This window comes from Prenolepis imparis, unplaced genomic scaffold, assembly GCF_030444845.1.
Source record: "Prenolepis imparis isolate NDT839.2.m4 unplaced genomic scaffold, iyPreImpa1.0 SCAF_4, whole genome shotgun sequence".
Lineage (NCBI taxonomy): Eukaryota > Metazoa > Arthropoda > Insecta > Hymenoptera > Formicidae > Prenolepis > Prenolepis imparis.
In genome coordinates this window covers 15,991,242-16,011,753 of record NW_028141162.1, presented here as the reverse complement: position 1 = coordinate 16,011,753, position 20,512 = coordinate 15,991,242, and the positions used below count along the sequence as shown (strand labels likewise).

General features: G+C 32.3%; 3 protein-coding genes across 3 annotated transcripts; all 3 read right to left on the bottom strand.

Moving 5' to 3' along the window:
• Window positions 1-2: 2 nt before the first annotated feature.
• Scot (Succinyl-CoA:3-ketoacid CoA transferase) lies at window positions 3-5,483 on the bottom strand. The gene is made up of 8 exons (XM_083036703.1): window positions 5,162-5,483; window positions 4,444-4,824; window positions 3,943-4,368; window positions 3,726-3,834; window positions 3,394-3,613; window positions 982-1,193; window positions 587-777; window positions 3-334 (listed from the first exon to the last, which is right to left on the bottom strand). Exons 1-7 carry the CDS (start codon window positions 5,249-5,251, stop codon window positions 590-592), a joined length of 1,626 nt encoding a protein of 541 aa, XP_082892829.1. The 5' UTR covers window positions 5,252-5,483; the 3' UTR covers window positions 3-334; window positions 587-589.
• Window positions 5,484-6,153: 670 nt separating this feature from the next.
• Kermit (PDZ domain-containing protein GIPC-like protein kermit) lies at window positions 6,154-17,203 on the bottom strand. Its single transcript, XM_083036705.1, has 6 exons — window positions 16,937-17,203; window positions 10,279-10,633; window positions 9,154-9,250; window positions 8,371-8,753; window positions 8,085-8,166; window positions 6,154-7,942 (listed from the first exon to the last, which is right to left on the bottom strand). The coding sequence occupies exons 2-6, from the start codon at window positions 10,615-10,617 to the stop codon at window positions 7,785-7,787; spliced, it is 1,059 nt and encodes a 352-aa protein (XP_082892831.1). The 5' UTR covers window positions 10,618-10,633; window positions 16,937-17,203; the 3' UTR covers window positions 6,154-7,784.
• Window positions 17,204-17,597: 394 nt separating this feature from the next.
• Shams (glucoside xylosyltransferase 1 shams) lies at window positions 17,598-20,489 on the bottom strand. Its single transcript, XM_083035899.1, has 2 exons — window positions 19,856-20,489; window positions 17,598-19,726 (listed from the first exon to the last, which is right to left on the bottom strand). Exons 1-2 carry the CDS (start codon window positions 20,321-20,323, stop codon window positions 19,067-19,069), a joined length of 1,128 nt encoding a protein of 375 aa, XP_082892025.1. The 5' UTR covers window positions 20,324-20,489; the 3' UTR covers window positions 17,598-19,066.
• Window positions 20,490-20,512: the final 23 nt, after the last annotated feature.

Below are 20,512 nucleotides of genomic sequence, written 5' to 3'. Positions count from 1 at the left end.
TATCAAAAATATTAAAAATTTTTATTGTAAGATTATACATATATTACAAAATATTATTTCATTCGTATTGTAATGCTAATTATGATACAGCATATGTAACGTGACTTTGTTTCACAAAGGCACACACATCGTACATATAAATCGCTTTCATAATTTATAATTTCATAATTTATAATTTCATAATTAGAAAAAAACCATATGTACATTTAAAAAAACAAATATTTAAACAAATATTCTCTCGTGCACAATAAAATACAATTAACATAATAACAGATATACATTAGTCATAACAATTATCTAATAAGTTACATTATATTACATGAGGTACTGGTATCTATAAAAAATAGAAATTACAAGAGCATTAATAGAAACAAAATTATGCAACATAAATAGCAGTCCTATTTTTTTACATTTCATTCTTTGCGTAGTGAAAGCAACAACATTTTTATGATACTTTAAATTTTTTACATTAGGAGCCATGTGTATATAGTTTATAAGAGAACAAAAAAATTTTTGATAATTAGCGGAATTATCATATCGTGTATTATTTATAATTTATGAAATATATTTATAATTCATGACTCACACATCATGACTCATCAACTTCAACTTGTCCCATCTCTTTAAGATCATCGGCAACGCTAAATTCACAACCCGTCGAACTGACAATCTCACTGATATCGATATTAGCAGCAATTTCGATAAGTTTCAATCCTTCTCCTGGCACAACTTCAAATACTCCTAGATCTGTGATAATTAAATTTACGCACTGTTGACCTGAAATAATGTTACAAAAAGGGATTATTAAATATATATATATATGATATATAGTGGCGAAAAGAGAGAGAAATAAAGATATATTACAAAATATCAGCATTAAAATGTAATGACATTAAATAATAAAGTATTAAAGAAACGTAGATAAAATTAGGGAGCGAGAAATTATGAAATACTAGTATCAAAATATTTGTGAGACGTTACCTGTGACAGGCAAAGTACAATTCTTCAAAATTTTCGGGTTTCCGTCTCGGGCTTTGTGCTCCATAGTTATCACTACCTTAGTGTTCGGCGAAGATACCAGATCCATAGCACCACCCATGCCTTTTACCATCGTACCTGGTATCATCCAGTTGGCCAAATCTCCATTCTCCGATACTTGCATGCCTCCAAGAATAGTCAAATCTATATGTCCTCTGTAAAGTACATTGTTAAATCTGTTCTCTTTAACGCTATAAAAGAAATATTTGTATAATGTACTAAATGTATTATACCATCTAGCAACTAAATATTTTTTTAATGAGCCATTGTTATCCTAAATCTTGATATTTTTGACAAAAGAAAATTTGTTCATTAATATCAAATAGATTTTTTTTTAAATCTCTCTTTAAAATTGTAGCAAATTTGTTGGTAATTCTAATTAACAATGCACAGCAATATAAAACTTAACTACAAAAAATATATATATATACATACATATACACAAGTACATATTCATATATATACATAAACATAAATGTACATACATATTCATATATATACATAAACATAAATGTACATACATATTCATATATATACATAAACATAAATGTACATACATATTCATATATATACATATATATACGCATTCATATATATATACATTTATGTACCATTTATATATATACAATTATGTACGCATTTATATATATATACATTTATGTACACATTTATATATATACATTTATGTACACATTTATATATATATATATATATATATATATATATATATATATATATATATACATTTATGTACACATTTATATATATGTATATATACATTTATGTACTCATTTATATTTTTATTGCATTTATATTTAGATTATTTTAAGCATATCAATGATATTATTTCCAAGATCATCTCTTGTTAAAAACTTTATAATTATATATATAATGTTCTATAATTTAATTGCACAAACTTTTACTTTTTCGAAAAAAAATAATATAAATATTCTTTACATTATTTTTTAATTATTTTAATTATTTATATTTTTATCTGTTTAAATAATGTATAAAATATATAAAATAATAATAATGTAAAAATATATAACAAATAATATAAAGTAATAATATAAAAAAAATATATATATATGTATAACTATAGAACAGACTGCACTATCTCTGCAGTAATATGTGTAATTTATATCCGAAAAATCGTCTGAGTTAATAGGGGAATATAATTTGCAAAGAGGTAGTGTCGATAGTGCGGCAATAAATATTTCGAAAAATCATCTGCGTTAATAGGAGAATATAATTTGCAAAGAGGTAGTGTCGATAGTGCGGCAATAAATGTCTTTTAATATGTCCGAAAAATCGTCTGAGTTAATAGGAATACATGTTATGCAAAGAGGTTGTTCGAAGTAACGTCGGTAATGAAAGTTGGTAAATTATCGACGTTATTATCGATAAATTTGCAACCTTTATTACCGTCGTTACTTTGATTTACCTCTTTGCATAATATGTATTCCTATTAACTCAGACGATTTTTCGGACCTGAAAAGACACATATTGCTACACTATACCTCTTCGCAAAATATGTTCCCCTATTAACTCAGACGATTTTTCGAGCGCAATAAGACATATATTATTGCTCGTTAACTATTTATCTCTTCGCAAAATATAATCTATTAATTTAGATGAATTATCGAAGATATTAAAAGACTCGTATTATTGCACGTTAATTGCATTAATAATTATCTGTAAATTAATAACAAAAATATATGAAAACTGATTTTTCTCGCAGATTCTGCCACTGAATAAGCGCAAGAAAGAGTCCTGATGTCTTTTAATATGTCCGAAAAATCGTCTGAGTTAATAGGCGAACATATTTTGCAAAGAGGTAGTGTCGATAGTGCGGCAATAAATATATTCGAAAAATCATCTGCGTTAATAGGAGAATATAATTTGCAAAGAAGTAGTGGCGATAGTGCGGCAATAAATGTCTTTTAATATGTCCGAAAAATCGTCTGAGTTAATATATATACATTTATGTACACATTTATATATATGTATATACATTTATGTACCCATTTATATATATATATAAATGAGTACTTAAATGTATATATATATAAATATGTGTATATAAATGTATATATATATAAATGTGTACATAAATGTATATATATATAAATGTATACATAAATGTATATATATATATATATATATATATATATAAATGCATATACTATATATACATGTATATAATATATATACATATTCATATATATACATTTAAAATGGGACTCTCTATATATATATGTACATTATCAGATATGATAAATGTGATAATGTGCGTATATTTCAATATTTGTGATAAAAAGTACCAGCTTTAAAATAATTTAAATAGTCACGTACCCTCTGATCATGCCAAAGCTTTCATCGCTGCTAAAGTAAGCTGCACCAGGTAGCACCGTTACAGTTTCCTTTCCAGCATTGATAAGATCAGGATCGACATCGTCTTCAGTCTCCGGGACGGGACCCAGTCCAAGAATACCATTCTCTGATTGCAACGTCACTTTCACACCTTTTGGGATGTAGTTACTAGCAAGCATGGGTATACCAATTCCCAAGTTGGCTGTAAAAGTTTTCATCGTATTAAATAACTGATAAGGGAACTTGGATATTTAAGATCTGTATATCTACATATTTTTCATGCAGACAAATTGTATTGTCATTATTGTACTTACCATACATTCCATCTTTAAATTCGAGGGCAGCACGCCTGATAATCCTATCTCTCGCTTTACTAGCTGGAGTCACTTTCTTAGGCTTCATAGTTTGTCTCGTTGATCGTTTCTGTATACATGTGTATGATAGAAAAAAAATAGTATTCATGAAAAGTCTGCGCAACTAAATACACATAATGATGTCGACGAATATCAATCAAGTTAAATAAACGTCTACCTCGACTCGTTTCTCGTAAGAGGGTCCTTTTACAATCCTATCCACGAAAATGCCGGGCAAATGAATCTGATCAGGATCTAATTGGCCGATCTCCACGATTTCCTCCACTTCGACGATCGACACCTTGGCCGCTTTGCACATCACAGGATTGAAATTCCTGGCGGATTTTCGAAAGACCAGATTCCCCGCGGTGTCGGCCTTCCACGCCTTCACGAGCGCGAAGTCGCCAGTAATCGCGGTCTCCAGGACGTAGTTCCGTCCATCAAATTGATTGACGTTTCTCGGCTCGCCTGAGATCTCGGCGTTACCATTCTTGTCATATTTCAGGATGACGTTGCCCTCTTGCACGATAGTGCCGAAAGCCGTGGGAGTGTAAAAAGCAGGAATACCAGCACCACCAGCTCTTACACGTTCCGCCAAAGTGCCCTAAAATGAAAATCTGACTTGTAGAAAATTGCAGGAGATTTTTCGAATACTTTTCTACCCTCGAAATCTCATTACCTGTGGTGTTAATTCAACTTCCAACTGACCGTTGAGATACTGCCTCTCGAATTCAGGATTTTCGCCCACGTATGAGGCAATCATCCTCTTGATTTTGTGTGCTTTCAGCAATATACCTAATCCAAAGTCTTCTACTCCAGCATTATTCGAAACTACAATTAGATCTTTAGAGCCCTTGTTTAATATCCCCGCTATTAGATTTTCTGGGATGCCGCAGAGACCGAATCCACCGACCAATAGCTTGGCTCCGTTATGTACATCGGACACAGCTTCCTCTATGCTCTTGAACACTTTACCATTTCCTACAAGGGTTTTCAACTTGTCAACTTCCTCTTCCTCTCGTGGAATATCTGCTTTGATGGAGAAATTAGCAATGCATACCTGTTAAATAAAATTTAAGAGTTTGACTTCATAAAAGTATCTTAATGATAATTTTTGTCCATGTCTAAAAAATAAAGGATGAATTTATTTTATACTTATATGCTGACATAAGGTATATCAAAAGATATAAAAATATAATATTGAAAGAAAATATAAAAAAAATTACAGCTGTACGAATAATAATTAAAATTCATAAATAATTTAATAATCTCGTGTATGAAGTATATGTTGCAGAAAATAGGTCGGAATAAAATCCAAATAATTATCTGGCTAGATAAAGTAAATAGGTTATATGTGTGATATTTGCGCAATAAGAATATCAGTGTTGTTTACGCACCCGTGATATCTTTATAGAGCCTCGAGTGACTCGCGAGTTGTTGCTCAAACGCAGAAATACGTCACTGGCCTTTTTTAATACGAATGCCATAGTCACTGTATATTAAATATATACAATTATTATTCACAAGACTTGCACGAGTCTCTTTGCAGGTTAAATGCGAACCGTATTTTGTATTCCAATACTCTTCAGTTTTTTATTTATTTTTTTTTTTTTTTGTGATATTCTATTCTTTTCCCATTTCTATTTTTGTTGTAAAGTAAATTTAATCTCGGTGTTGTTTTGAAATGTATCCGGCAAAATTAAGTAGATCTCTATATTAAGTGCTTACGCACGGAGGCGCGGGTGCTGACTGGACAGTCAGGTTATCAGACCAAGCTGGTTCTTTTCGCGCATGCGCATCGATAGATCGATACTACAAAACGAGCTAATATCTTCGAGAATTCAAATTCAAAAGTGTGGAAGAATGAAAAAGGTATATACATGCTGAATGGATTGCTGTCTTTGTTAGGGATTCGCTGATTGGTTAATACTGTTCAATATTATAAATATTTGACTTTATATGTACTTTACGAATTAAACAAAAATAAATAATTCACAATTATTTGATTGTTTAATTTCATAATTAAAACCAAAACGTTTCCTGAAATCTACATACTGCTGCATTGTTTTTGTTTGCTAAATCTGATAAGAAACATATTTAGTTTAGATAATAAATAGGTAAAAACACACATTATATGACAACATTTGAATTATGGGAAAAGGAAGAATTGATTTACAATTTAAACACTTTAAGAAAAACCAAACAATGCTGTTTCATTCTTGCATGACTTGCGTAATATATCTGCAAATAATATGTGTTTTTTTAAAGATTGATTTCTTCAATACTTTGTTATCTCTCAGATAAAGAATGCCAGTCGTCAGTTAGTGACGACAATTACTTTCTATAAATATACTTGTTTTCATCGTCTACATTATGATTAATCAATATGTGGAATCATGTAAAAATTATGCATTTATTACAAAGATTTAATTATGCTAATAGTTAAAAGATAATTTTTCGCACACTTAACACACTCTCACATCGTAAATTGGTTCGCTCTTATATATGTATATGTATTAAAATATATATTAATTCATTCTTATTACTCGTGCGTAACATCTTTCGATTACTCGGAAATTAATGGATATTAATTGGCTCACATTAGAATAAATATCATCAATATTAATACTAGCATGATTTTAACGCTACATCAACATGTTTACGCTATATAATTCGAATAATTAATACTAATCGTTGCTAATATTAAATTGTTTCTTATGTGTTAGGTCGACATCGACTCGAATAAATAGCAAACGAAAATGGTTTTGAAACTTTAAGGAAATCAAAATTCATATCTGCTTAGCACATGCATGAATAAAAAGATTTTCGTGGCAATAAAATCGTTATTATTATCATATATTCTATTTAAAAGTAATTAAATTTCGTTACTCGTGATGTATTATTTGATATTACAACAAGATTTGTTATGTGTTTGTAAAATAAATAAAAAAATTTTATTGAGTAAATTCGCATCCATATAGAAACTTTTGAATTTGCTCTGCTAAAGCAAAATAATCTGCCAACAAATGCATTTTAATGTTAAAATCGTTATCTCTTTAATGGCTAGATAAGAATCAATTTTTTATTATAGCGAAATAATTTACAGATTTAGCAGAATTATTTTCAGCAAATTCTAATTAAAATTCTTAACGAGTTTGTTTGCTATCCACATAATAACTGATAAAATTTATGCTACAACAGTATAAACTTTGCTATATCAATGAATTTCTTGTCTTTTTGTCTATATTCTTATTAATATAATATTGCAATTGTGTGATTCAGAAAATGATATATCAAACTTTGATAGAATTTCATTGTTGCTTCTCTTTCCAGTTTATTAGATGAGCATTAACAATATTATGTGGATTTAGAGATGAAGAAATATGAGAGAATTAGAAAAAACAATATAACAGAGATGGAGGAAATGAGGAAAGAAATGAGAAAAAATTGAAAGAACAAATAATGGAAGAAATAAAAACGAGAGAAGGGGATATTATAGAAATAAAGTAGCTGATCTGAATTAATACTCTTCTCTAATATATAGAATTTTAATGTCTCAATCAAATTTTAATGCCTCAATCTTAACAACGAAAATTCTTTTTTAACGTCACTGCAGCAAAATATAAAAGCTATTCTCAATTTTTTGTAATTGAATTTGCGAAAAATCTTTTATCTTTTCTTTAAAGACTTTACGCTTGCTGTATGACACAATGTACGATACAATATGGAATATATTGCAGATTTCAATCTGCATCTTAGCCGTTAAATGCTCGATTCTGTCATATTGATAAATTCGCAAATCGAATTAAAATTTTTAAGAAGCACGGAAATCTCAATAACGATTAACGTTAAACATTCGGACTTCCAGAATCATGGTAACAGATGAGGATAAACAAATGTTATTTTTCATATAAAAGAACATTTGTTTACGAATAATTTCATTTAAAAAATTTCATTTTATCGTAGCTTACAATCGTTTATTTTCCTTTGATTTGTATCGTTTCATCATCGATCCTCGCGTCATCGATGTCGACCTGCTCTGGCATCAGTTACGGCGCCCCATAATTCGATAACGAACTCGTCGGTGAAGCCAAAGTCCTCCAAGTCGGAATTGTCTATCGCCTCGGCGAAGTCTATGCTGTTGCATTTGCCCTCGGCGAGCTCCCAGATTTGCGTGGCTGCGATCAAAATCAGACATAACAATCGAATCAGATTGTTTTTCAATCAGGCAAAGTATGAATCTTATAAGATCGAAAAAAATGACAAAAAAGATTTTATTACACATTTATTTATCTTACATCTAAGGATTCAAAACGCTACCTAATTCCGTATCGGAGATCCCCATAAAGCTCTCCAAAATAGTATTGATCTTCTCGACGCCCAGCGCAGCCGTGTCGTCAAGCTGAAAAAATATTTAATATTTTTTATTTAAAATGCTTAACATTCGTTATTATTTATTAAGCAGATATTTTTTTAAGATGTCACAAAAGAATGTCGCTTATTCTAATAGAATATATTTTATTTTTCTCACAAATTTATCACCTATATGTCTTTTTTACGATCTCCCAATTTTTACATATGTTTACTAGCAATTTTTTATGCATACTTGTTCTATGATCTGCGTGCTACCATCGGCCTTGAATCTCAGAGTCTCCTTGCCGGATCCGAAGCCGACTTTCTTTCCTTTCCTGGGATCACCGCGCGGTCCAATGCTGTTGAAGCCGTTCTTCTGTGGTTCTACCAGCCTCAACGTGAAGGTGGAACCTTTCGGTATGTCCTTTAGCATCCTCGCCACTTCGAAGTGTCGTTTGCCAACAAGACTGGTCAAGTTGATTCTCTCAATGTGATCGCCCACCTCGATCACCTTTATTCTGTCGATCACGGAGCTCTCCTTTATACGCTTTATGAAAGCGTAACCGGCACCGTTATCGGTGATAGTCAAACCTAACGCATCGTCCGTCTTCACCAGCTCGATTTCCTTCGGTCGACCTGCATCAAAAACGTGTTACTCTCTTTCACTTACGTTTGTGAAAATATTTAAATATTATTGAACTCAAGCTAAAAGACTATGAGAAAGATTTATACCAAGTTTTATTATGTCTGAAATTATTGTATAAAAATTGCTCCAATTATTTAATTACACACTGACGTTTAATTCAAAACTGATATAATCAAATAAAATTGATGAATTAATTTTGAATTGTTTTATAGACATAATTTGTCTTGAATTATGTTTAGAATTGTAAATTTTAATTAGAAATTAATATCTATTTCTATAGTGATTTTTATTCAAAGTTTTCAAATATTGTTCTCCTTTTTAATTCTACGAGAATTTTGTATTCTTTATTTTTTTTTCCATATAGCAAATGAATAGTTCTTTTATGCAAACCTTTTTTATGCGCAAATATGAAGTCACCCACACCGATTTGTCCACCTAGTAACTCCGTCATGTCCACTTTATGCGTGTTAAGTGTGCAAAAGAGAATCTGGAACGTCAAATTTTTTTACTTAATTTTCAATATTAAGCACTTTACGTGATAATATTAATTCGTTCTCAACTTCGAACTATTTTTACTTAATTTTTTTACAAAAATTACTAAGTTTTACATTAAACTCCGATTAAAATTTTACTTAACAGAGATTCTTACGTTTTTATACATAATATAATTTTATTAAAGTTTTGATCTAATTTTGATCGCTACCTTCAATTTAAATTTGGCAAACTTTCTAGATTCTAGATATTATACGGACTTATTTTTTTTATTTTCTTTATATAACTACGGTAAAAGTTGCAATAGTTTGTTTTGACATCGCAATATGAGAAATTGCTCCCGCGCTTCAAACGACCCATAACGAGTCAACAAGCGACCTGGTTACATCGCAGCAACCGCGTGTACAACATCGAATTACACGTAGTTTTCTCTCTCTTATTCACTCACAGACATATCCGCCGGATCAACGAGGATGCCGCGGTCCGTGACCGGCGTTTCCGGATTCGTGTCTCCCTACATAGGGCGTTTCGTACTGGAAACACCGAACTGATTTTCGTATGTGCGTATTTTATACATATATACATATGCCGTTTCTACTTCAAGCAACATAATATCATTCTGTGATTATCAATTGTATAAATTACCGTCGTCATGAATCGTCTCTTTTATTTTTTACGTCATTTATTATTCGAATAAAATTTTGCAGTGCAATAAAAAATCATTAAAATATTTTAAAATGTAAAGATAGACACGCATTTTTCTATACATACATGTAAAGAGAGAAAGAATTAAATAAATGAATAAAACACAGGAATTCGACGTAGATTTCACCTTTTAACACTAGGTGAAAAAGAATATATCCTACAAAGAGAAAAGTCATTCAAGTCAACTGCTTATACACCTGGCAAAGAAACAGTAGAGTCACTTCACGAGTCCATGAGAAAGCTAAAGCCTTCAATTCATATTCATCGAATCCTTCTTTTTTCCTCTCCTTAAACTTCTCAACAAAACATGTCGCTTACTTCTTGAGCGGGCAAGTCGTAGCACTCGGCGATCTTCTGGTACAGCTCGCGGACGTTGCTAAAGTCCGATATAAGTCCCGTGGGACTGCCGTGGGCCAGCTGGCAGTGGAAGACGAGCGAAGTCGACTTCAAGTCCCGGGAGGCTCTCGTCTGCTCGTGATGCTGAAGAGGAGCGTTATTATTGCACGGCCGGCTACCGGAACCGTTATTACCGCTCGCGCCTCCGTCATGATGATTGTTGTCATCGCCGTGATGATGATGGTTGCGATACTGAACGCCGTTCGCGGCTTTCTCCGTTATCGGCGACCTCGACGTAGCCCGCACCTTGAACAACGGCATTCTCGTCTCTCTCTCTCTGCACGAACAAATCAAAGAACTTTTGTAATCGGGATGTTCCAGGGATTGCAAAAATTATTGTCATCGAAACTGATGGATGGATAGTTAAAAGACAGAGCTTGATTCTGAGATACCTTTAATCCTTTGCGTTCTTATCTCTGATAAGATGATATGATGAGATGATTATGATTGATTATGTGTAAAATTTATTTTTCGAATCTTTATGAAGTATTTCGAAAGATTTTCTGACAATTATATGTCGAACGAGGCGTTAAAAGATTGACAAGATAATACTGATTTGCTAGAATTATCTTGGTCTACATTGTAAATAATTAACACGCAATTCACATAATCATTGTTCATTCAAAGCTGTTTTTTTTTTTTTCGTGTGAAATCACCGCTCTATTTCTCACTTTTTAATTTTTAATCAGTACTATGCGAGCCCTGAAAAATCCTTGTATTTTTTATCATATATTTTTCATACATTGTTCATTAAATTTTCATCAGGATAATGCTGAGGAAAATCTTAAATCTCATGGATACTTTAAAGTACACTTGAAACAATCGTTTCCTTCTATTGCGATTAGAAAATTAATGCGATCCTTAAATTAATATTAATTTTTTATTCTATATGTACATCCATAATTGCGATACGTTTTGCAATTCCGGTAAATAAAAAAAGATATTAAAGAATGAGAACCACGGCGAGGAAGACCTACAGTAATTACAGCCTCGCGATTTGCCGGCTGTGCAATAAGATAAAAGTACCTATCGGCCACATGTTACACACCACATACAATCTAGCTGTAAAATATATACGTAAATATTTATTACTCCTCGTACTTTGTGTTCCCTGTATAATATATTCATTTTCAATTTTATAAAATTATATTAATAACTGTGAACTTTAGAACGACGTGTGCAGCAACTTATTCAATGTATAGATATGTCTATAAATACTTATTTAATAATAATATGATGATACCAAGTATTATTAATACTAGTATTAATAATATTGATACTTTCGTGATTTTAAGTTAATACTTTTGCGATCGATTTTTTTTTCTCATAGAACATATGCTTGAAAATGCTTAAGATGTATTGATACACATTTATTGATATTAAACACCAATTTTCAACAGACAACTTAGAGAAATGTATCAAATCTTTGTAATTAGGATTCAATTTCTTGCGAATAGCAAAATACAATAGTATTTTGTAATATTATTTTTTATTATGATAATATTGTAGAAAAAGTGTCACAATATTTTTTTTCAACTTTTTTCATGTATCATTATATGATTTGTAATCACTTTAATTTTTCAATTCTATCAAGTATAACTGTAAATATTTGTAAAATGTATAACTGTAAATATTTACAAATATCCATATATCGCGAATATTTGTAAATATTATAATTTTGCAATCGTCATTGCACGATTAAAAATTCTAAAATAATATTTGTGAATTATAGTCTCATCTCACATTATTTAGATACAATTATCTCAAATATACTTTCTCGTATTTTTTCTCAAAAAATTGCGTACTTGTGAATATAATATTATTTTAGGCAAAAAGCTTCATCATCCACCTCGTTTGTGCACCAAGATCGTGAATCGCGACAAACTCCTTTTACGGTACTTATTACTCGCCTGAATCATTCCTCTTCGGGCGAGGAATAAATACCGTATAATGTGTCGACTACCTTATACACGTTCTACTTTTTTACAGTAACTTTGAGTTCATCTATCAAAAAATTAAGTGAGATTTTAATTAAAATTTTACGAGACGTCGTTTTTTCTTTGCAATTTCTTATTTTTCATCGAACTAAATGATTAATTTATTTAAATTAATAATCGATATTAAAAAATCGAATATAAATATTTGTAAGTCTGATAAAATGTCTAAAAATATTCATCAAGTATGACAATTTCAAATCCCAATCACAGAAGACCGCGATCGCGAATCGAAATAAGATCTAAATTTGAAATCTAGGATCTAAATTTGAAATTTTCCATACCCAGATGATAAAATGCGATAAATTCCAATGTTCGCACTTCAACATGAATATATCACGGTTCACGAAACTCGTGATTCGTTATTAAAATCAAAATCATTTATAATTCTCCTGTAATATTTCATAGCTCGCTCGAGCTATTGCAAAACGCACGCAATACATCCGATGTCACGCGATTTCATTAGGAAAGCAACGTTCTTGTTGAACACGATATTATGCAATATCGAAGGAAGCGCAGCCGCGAATGCAGCAAAACTACTTGCGATTTTGCTATTCGTATCAAATTGAATGCATTATGATGCAATCGTTATTCAGACATGTCTAAGAAATATATAACACACTTTCTTTTAGTTATAAGTAGCAGGTGGTGAGTCGAAAGAATTTAAACCGATATGATCTTGATTAACTTGTATCTAAGTAATTATTGCAAAAATGTACGGTTTTTTTCTAACGATAATTGGCATAATATATATTTTTATTCGTAACGTCAAGAATTCATTTAATTTTGTTTCTTTAACACAGAGAGCAAAAATTTTATTAGTATATCCTTCTTTCACTAGAATCTCTAGAATCTTTAAGAATATATAAATGATTCTCAATATAGTTTTCGTGAATAAATTAATATTATGACAAAAAATGCGATAAATACTTAATAAAATATCTCGTGTGTCATCAGTAATTTTATCTGATAATTCGACGAAGCGCGATATCTCAAAATATGCACGATAAGGTAGATTTTCTGTATAAAACGTACATTCCTTTTCTAAAAAAAAGGCATATTATTGACATTGTTGTCTCTTTTCCGCAATGCTGATTGGTAATATTAATTGGGGATAAAGTATTATAACATATTATATTACTTACAAATTATTATTATTTTAATTATAATAACACGTTGTATAAATGATATAATATGTTATAATATAGACTTATTTGTCCGCGATTAATATTTTTTGACAGAAATCAGCTGATAACTGTCAGAAAAATTAATCGAATTTAAAGTATTAAATTAAATTAAAACATATTATATATATTATATAATATTGTACGTATAATATAAAACAATCGAATAAAGAGTGCAGATAGATTCGATTTATACAGGTCGTTGGCGTCGCAATCTCTGACTAAGCTGTTGCGAATTTCGCAAACGTTATTCCTAACAATGCAAACTGTCAACTATGCACAATATTGCCATTCTAATCGGCTCTGATTATAGTTAAACGTCTGACAATCTAGATCGCGTGACGCATTGTGATTCGGATTCCTCATCATATTTCCTCGCCATTAATTATCGACACATTGAGCAACAAGATCGAATAATAAAAATTCGCGACATGATCGATTAATAGGTATATTAGTATTAAAAAAACAGATTGTATACAAACGATAAAGTTTTTTAATTGTTTGATAGTTAATGTTAAAATCATTAATTTTTTTCTCATGTGAATTTTAATCTAATATAACAAATATAAGAATATTAAATATAGTATAAAAATGTAAAAAGAATATAAACAAGATAATTTAAGATGAAATCCACTGGTCTTCGTATCTTTAACATTCATTGCACGACATGAACGAGAAATGGCTCTTTCTCTAATCTGATTGTTCAGTCATTGTCTAATCAGGCTATAGAAAAATAAACGACGTTTATTGCGACTCCAATTAATGAAAGTGAGGAAAGACAAACTTCTCTAAAAATTGACGTCGCGAATCGAGCAAAAAGTAATCATGCAGTATAATATACATCTTTGATTTTTTCTTTCATCTATCGAGATAGACGAAAAAAATGTAATACATTTTTTGCGCAAAGTATTTAAATATAATATAATAAAAATAGCGATATCTTTTTTTAATATTGAATCTTTTCTCAGCTGAATAAAATTAATCTTGTATTTTAATCTTTAATTTTTTATTTAATGTACAAATTAAATATCTATTATAGGTGCGAGCGTTATATTTCCTCCTTATTAGAATATTACAATGTGATTGCACTGTTCCTAGCAATCTGAGAATTAACTATTACCATAACTAGCCTCATTATAAATCCGGAGCAGCTTTCGCCGCACAAAACCTGCTGGTATACATTAAAAGTGATTAAAACTGATATCAAGACCGTGTACCGCGACACCGAGCATGAGCATGAGCATACAGTAGCATCAGTGTGCACAAAGTAAATATAGTGTTCCAAAATTATTAAAACGTAATTCGACGAACGATCATTCCAAGTGAATCTAAATAAAAATAATAAAATAAAAAAATAGATTTGATATAGACAAATTTTCAACGATATCTCCTCGATCAGAGAATCGCTTCTTCTTATCAAACGCTTAATTTATTGATTGATTACTCGTAACTTTTTAGTATGCAGATAATGACATTTTCTCATTTATTTATACATTTAAAGAACTTAATTCAAATCTTCTGAGCTTTTTTTATAGAAGCTCTCTGTTGCTTTACAATTTTTAACAGCCTTCTTTTCGCAATTTTCTAATGTATTAAAAGCTTCATCACGATATGTTTCTTTTTTCTACAAAATTTATACCAAAATTTTCATTATTTTATAAGTACCAAGACGTGATAAATCTTTCCAACAATATATACAAAAATTAAACACAGATATAGCTGCTTGCTACAGAAATGAGCAAGGTATTGATTTAATAAATGAAAAGATATATATAGCCAGATAGACGAGAAAGACTGTATTCGCGCGGAAAAATATTTGACAATTTAATATTAATATTGTAAAAAAACGAATTTTACTAAGGATTTTTTTTCAGGGACACCCTGTATAGCACGTAGTATACGTCGATACCGTAACGTTACGAGCAAGTACACGCTGGCGTGTACAAATAACACGCAACACGTTCAGGAGCGAGATCGGCCTCTCACCTCTTCCCGCCGATGTTTACCGCACACCTGTATCCCGTATTCTTGTCTCCGTCTTTTTTTAAATTTTTTTATGAATGCGACACACGCGCACTTATCATGGTAATCACATGATAGAAGACGATAATCGATTGCGTGTAACGTCACGACTGACAGCCACCGCGGGACCTGAAATTACTCCTTTTTTCTCTCTTCCTATATTATCGCATTCTCCGCTCGCTCTCGCTCGATCCTTATCGCGGATTCACGAATAAAACGCGCGCGTGCGAATTGGATTGCTCGATCATTATATCGTTGGATCATCAGGGCCGGCTCTAGATTGAAGTTTGCGCGACTGTCAATCTTGCTCTAAAAGATCGGATGAGATGAAACAAATTAATGGGAATTTATTTCCTCTCGAGTTATGACTTTCTAATTTGCGAAATTAGAAATCAGTTCTAAACTGTTTGATTATACTTTCTGCTTCTTCGCCATAATTATTTTAAATTTTACTGATGAACACACGCGGTAATTAAAGAAGAAATTTAGAAAGAAATTTTGAAAGAATACACTGGAATAAAAAGTATAAAAATCAAATAAACAGATACTTTATCTTGTATTTTGCGCTTTTTTAGAGTGCATTATTGCATTATTCCAAAATTATTTTATATCAATTTTTAATTTAATAGCGAACCTATTATAATATATATATATATATATATATATATATATATGTATATATATATAAATATAAAATTTAAAAAACAGTTTGTTGCCTAATCTAAGATACATATATTCGTATATGACAATTTTTTTTTAAATTTTACTTTAAGAACTTAATCGCTGTCGTATTTGAAAAATGCTCAATTCTATTTTACTGATATAAAATATATAAAATAAATGACACGCCTATCTTTTTTACTTCGCATTTGCCATTTAGCTACATCACTGAAGACCACATCAGCATTTTAGTCGTTAAAACGCAATAAAGAACCGGCGATTCTTCTCGATTCATTTCCTTTTCGTAAAAGATTTCTATTACGTGGTTCTCTCAATCAGCGTTAAAAATGCTTTTATATCATTTTGATTTAAAATTAAGATTCAAATGAATTTAATGACCGCTTAAATGGTTCATTCAACTATGAGTGCACTCGTTAATCGCATCACCTTTATCATTTATATATTTAAGAACATCCCAAAAAAATCTTTATTCCTCGGAAAGCGAATCCTAAGAAAATTGAATATTAAAATACCAATATATATAAAAACAATCTATTATTTTTTGCATAAAAAGAATTCTTACATTATTCCGTAACCATATATCCGCATATATTTATTCCAAAAAAAGATTTAATTATGATTTTCGATACAAGATTCTTCGAGTATAAAAGATTCCCTTTCTGAAAAATAATTTATCCACTTTATCGCAACTTTTCATACCTTGCAGTTCGATTTCTCACATATTCACAGAGCCGGAAATCATCTATATGATATCCGGAAAAAGAAGATGGGAAATCGCTGTTCGAACCAGACACTTAAAGGGCCGCCGTCACGTTTCTCCTAATCCGTTTTGCACCAGCTACGCCCTTCTCGGACACAGGGGACCATTAAAAAAAAAAAAAAAAAATGGGAAAGAATATTGCGCGAGGACCGATTTCACAAGCTCGCGTGCCACCGCAACCGGAAAGCAGCGGCGAGAGAACTGATCGCCGGGGACCCCTTCTCGCGCCAGCTGACCCCCCGAACGCGCCTGCCTTCAGCCCGTACTACGTCACTAATGACGACATAACAATGAGGCGCGAACTTCGCGCGAATTCTTTTCTATTTGAAATATTTCATTCAATAATTATATTTCCACCATCTAATATTTTTTTAAAAACGAACCGCCCTCCTTTCTTTACGTTCGATATTATAAATCTCTAAATAAAAATCTGAAACAGAAATAAAAGATAATACAAATCTCTACATATATATAATAAATCTTTACATATTATATATGTGGCATATTAATATATAGGAATATATATTTTTCGCTGACATCGAGATATTGGTATATTAAATACATGTTTATACTTTTGTATATGTATTATATAGACAGATTTTTATTTAATAGCTTTATATTGTATAATACTTATATAAGAAAAGTATCACAAATGACGTATCGAATTGTATTGAACAATCAAACGATACAAAATGCGTATCGTACAAAATTGTACAAAATCGTATGAGTAAAAACGTGTGTAAAAATGTGAACACTTTCGCCGAAATGTAATTCATATTCATATAAACATTGTATTACAAATCATACGTATATCTATAATCAATTATTATCGCGTTATTGCATCAAAATATGAGATTCTTATTTTGACAATGGTATAAATTATATATTTCGCACAGAGAAATATAGAAACGAATGTATTATTTCGATTTTAACATTTTCGAAATCGAACCTTACGTCATTTTTAAAATAATTTCACACGTTCGCATCGTCGATCAGAGCTTATCTCTTATCAAAACCACTTATATGTATCAGCCAATACAAAATAACAAGAACAGTATTAATATTGTCAACGAGTTTGACATTCTCTCAATTTCCAGATTAATATTAATATATAATCCAGATATAAAATTAATATAAGTTATATAATATAATTATATAATATTAATATAAAAAAAAGAAGTTACTTTTTTTATTATTAAAATATTATCGTGAGAGAAAAAAAATATAGATTAAGAAATGCAGTAGCATGTCAAATATATGTTCCGCATAACAACAAAGTCATAAGATAGGCCCTGATCATCGCTTTCCCTAATCAAGTATTTGTCGCAAAGTATCAGATAAAAATGTATATAACAATATATGTATATTCGCGTCGCATCGTCGCTCCTCGTATAAACAGTAACAACATAGCGCACTTGTTAACAAAAAAACTCAAATGCACTACATATAGAAAAAGTTCAGTCTATGATATACGAAGATTCGTCATGGAATTAATATCGCGACTTATTTACACTCTAATTTGCAAGCGAATCGCGCTCTCTCGTGAGTTTTTACGGACTCCCCGGACTTAATAAACACATTTCCAAAACATATTACGCGTAAATCAACGTAGTTCCTTGACGGAACATACATAGATGACCGGATACGTTAATTGACGTAATTTACACACGCCGCTTATTCTTACGTAATAATGAAGCAGGATGCTTATACATTAGCATAATGGCTCTTCGTTTAATAAGTCCGTACTCTTTTCGAGTAATTAAATCAACTCACAACTCGCGTATATGTGTACACATAATATAAGTATATGCGTACTACATAAGTGTATTTACGTATAGTTAAGTATTTTATAATCCCTCGAAGGAGAATAATACTCCGGAAGAAAAACAATACTACATTTATAGCCAAAAGTGGCTACGCAGATATGTACGAATACTCTTCGAGAGTCATCGTCGCTTCGATACATCTGTATAATAATATTCGCAGGACGAGCGCTATAAAGATTTCAAAAGATACAAAGTCCAAGTGTAGATCGCGCGAACGTGTATAAAAAAGTCCGAATGGAAGTTTCAAAAATTATGGGGAGTCAAATGCAGCTCTGGCTGGATGATGAACACTTTGGAGACTCTACCGCAGTTGGACTTGTCCTCCAGCGCCAGGTAACTTCTCATCGGCACAAGTAGCTCGTCGTACGGATCTGCGTTCAGTTGATACTCCTGCATGGCTCTGTAGACGGCCCTGAAGGGAGGTTGCTTCTGCGAGTGAAAAGTGCCACGGGAACCATGCAGCATCAGGGCACCTTCTCTCTCTGCCTCCGCACACACTGACATGTACATACAGTGATCGGGTCTGTAGTTGTACCTGCACGAGTAGACATACAGCTTCTCCGGATGATGGTGAAATATTATGTTGATGATATCCTGGTCGCCCCAGGTGATCTTCAGTCTGTATTCCTTGTGTATGGGAATCACGTAGTCGGTCCATCGAAACTCACGCATTCTTGTCAGATTCATCAGCATTACTCCGGAATTGACACCCAGCTTGCCATAGTACGGATGTTTGGCGAATCTGTTATACCAGCCAGTGTTGGGATCCTCGTGTTCCGGGCTGAGAGCTGCCAGCTGGCTGGAATTCATCTTCTTGAACTCGTCCCAGATCTTCTCCGGTGGTGCCAGAAACAGAGTGTCTGTGTCTACATAGAGCACTGCATCTGTATCGTTCAGCACAGTCTGAAATAAGTAAATATTATTATATAAATTAATAAATTATTATATAATAAATTATTATATAAATTATTATATTATGAATTTAACTGGGTCGAAGTCAAAAGACACAATCAGCTGATCCACGATGCTTACCGGAAGAAAGAGTCGCTGAGCTGCGCAAGGCTTGAACAGCTTCTTCCACATGGCCACGTCGCTGCCGTCCGGGAAGGTGATGGGCCGCACCAGGAAGTTGAACGTCTTATTCGACACGTGCTTCCATTCCGACAGTTTCTCGCTGAAGGCCGGTATCAGATCGTGTTCCGCCAGTATCACGAATTGCAGGGGCCTGTTGGCGAAGACCAGCGCCGACTTGAGCATGGTTAATGCCTCATGCACCCTGTCCCCGCAAACCACCACGCATATCGTCACCTCGCCCGCCGACGACGACGACGGCGGCGGCGTCGACGCGACTCCCGGTGACTTCCTCTGCAGCACCAGGCGCTCCCTGCTCGCGGGGGTCTGGTCGTTCACCTTGCTGGAGAAGTTGGTCGTCACATTCAGCAGTATTATCAACGCGGCCAGGATAAGGCACAGCAGGAACAACTTGTATACGGATTTCATCGCGTGGCGCGTTACGTCACAGGCAGTGCGCTGTCACTTTCTTGCTCTTTGTCTCTCTCACTCTATCGCGCGCGCGACCTGGTCGACAGCGACCTGGACGGCATTTCTGATCCGTCGACGGTGAACACCGCGTCGTCGATATTGAGTCTCTGAGCTCAGGAGATGGCGAGCGCCATTTTGACATAACCT

Coding starts and splice junctions, on each gene's coding strand:
- Kermit (XM_083036705.1), bottom strand. CDS start 10,617: ATGCCGTTGTTCAAGGTGCGGGCTACGTCGAGGTCGCCGATAACGGAG. Junction 8,754..9,153: donor CATATTTGCGCATAAAAAAG/GTTTGCATAAAA, acceptor TTTTTGATGCAG/GTCGACCGAAGGAAATCGAG. Junction 7,943..8,084: donor GATCTCCGATACGGAATTAG/GTAGCGTTTTGA, acceptor TTTTGATCGCAG/CCACGCAAATCTGGGAGCTC.
- Shams (XM_083035899.1), bottom strand. CDS start 20,323: ATGAAATCCGTATACAAGTTGTTCCTGCTGTGCCTTATCCTGGCCGCG. Junction 19,727..19,855: donor CTCAGCGACTCTTTCTTCCG/GTAAGCATCGTG, acceptor TACTTATTTCAG/ACTGTGCTGAACGATACAGA.
- Scot (XM_083036703.1), bottom strand. CDS start 5,251: ATGGCATTCGTATTAAAAAAGGCCAGTGACGTATTTCTGCGTTTGAGC. Junction 3,614..3,725: donor ATTTAAAGATGGAATGTATG/GTAAGTACAATA, acceptor AAACTTTTACAG/CCAACTTGGGAATTGGTATA. Junction 778..981: donor TTGTACTTTGCCTGTCACAG/GTAACGTCTCAC, acceptor ACATTATTTCAG/GTCAACAGTGCGTAAATTTA.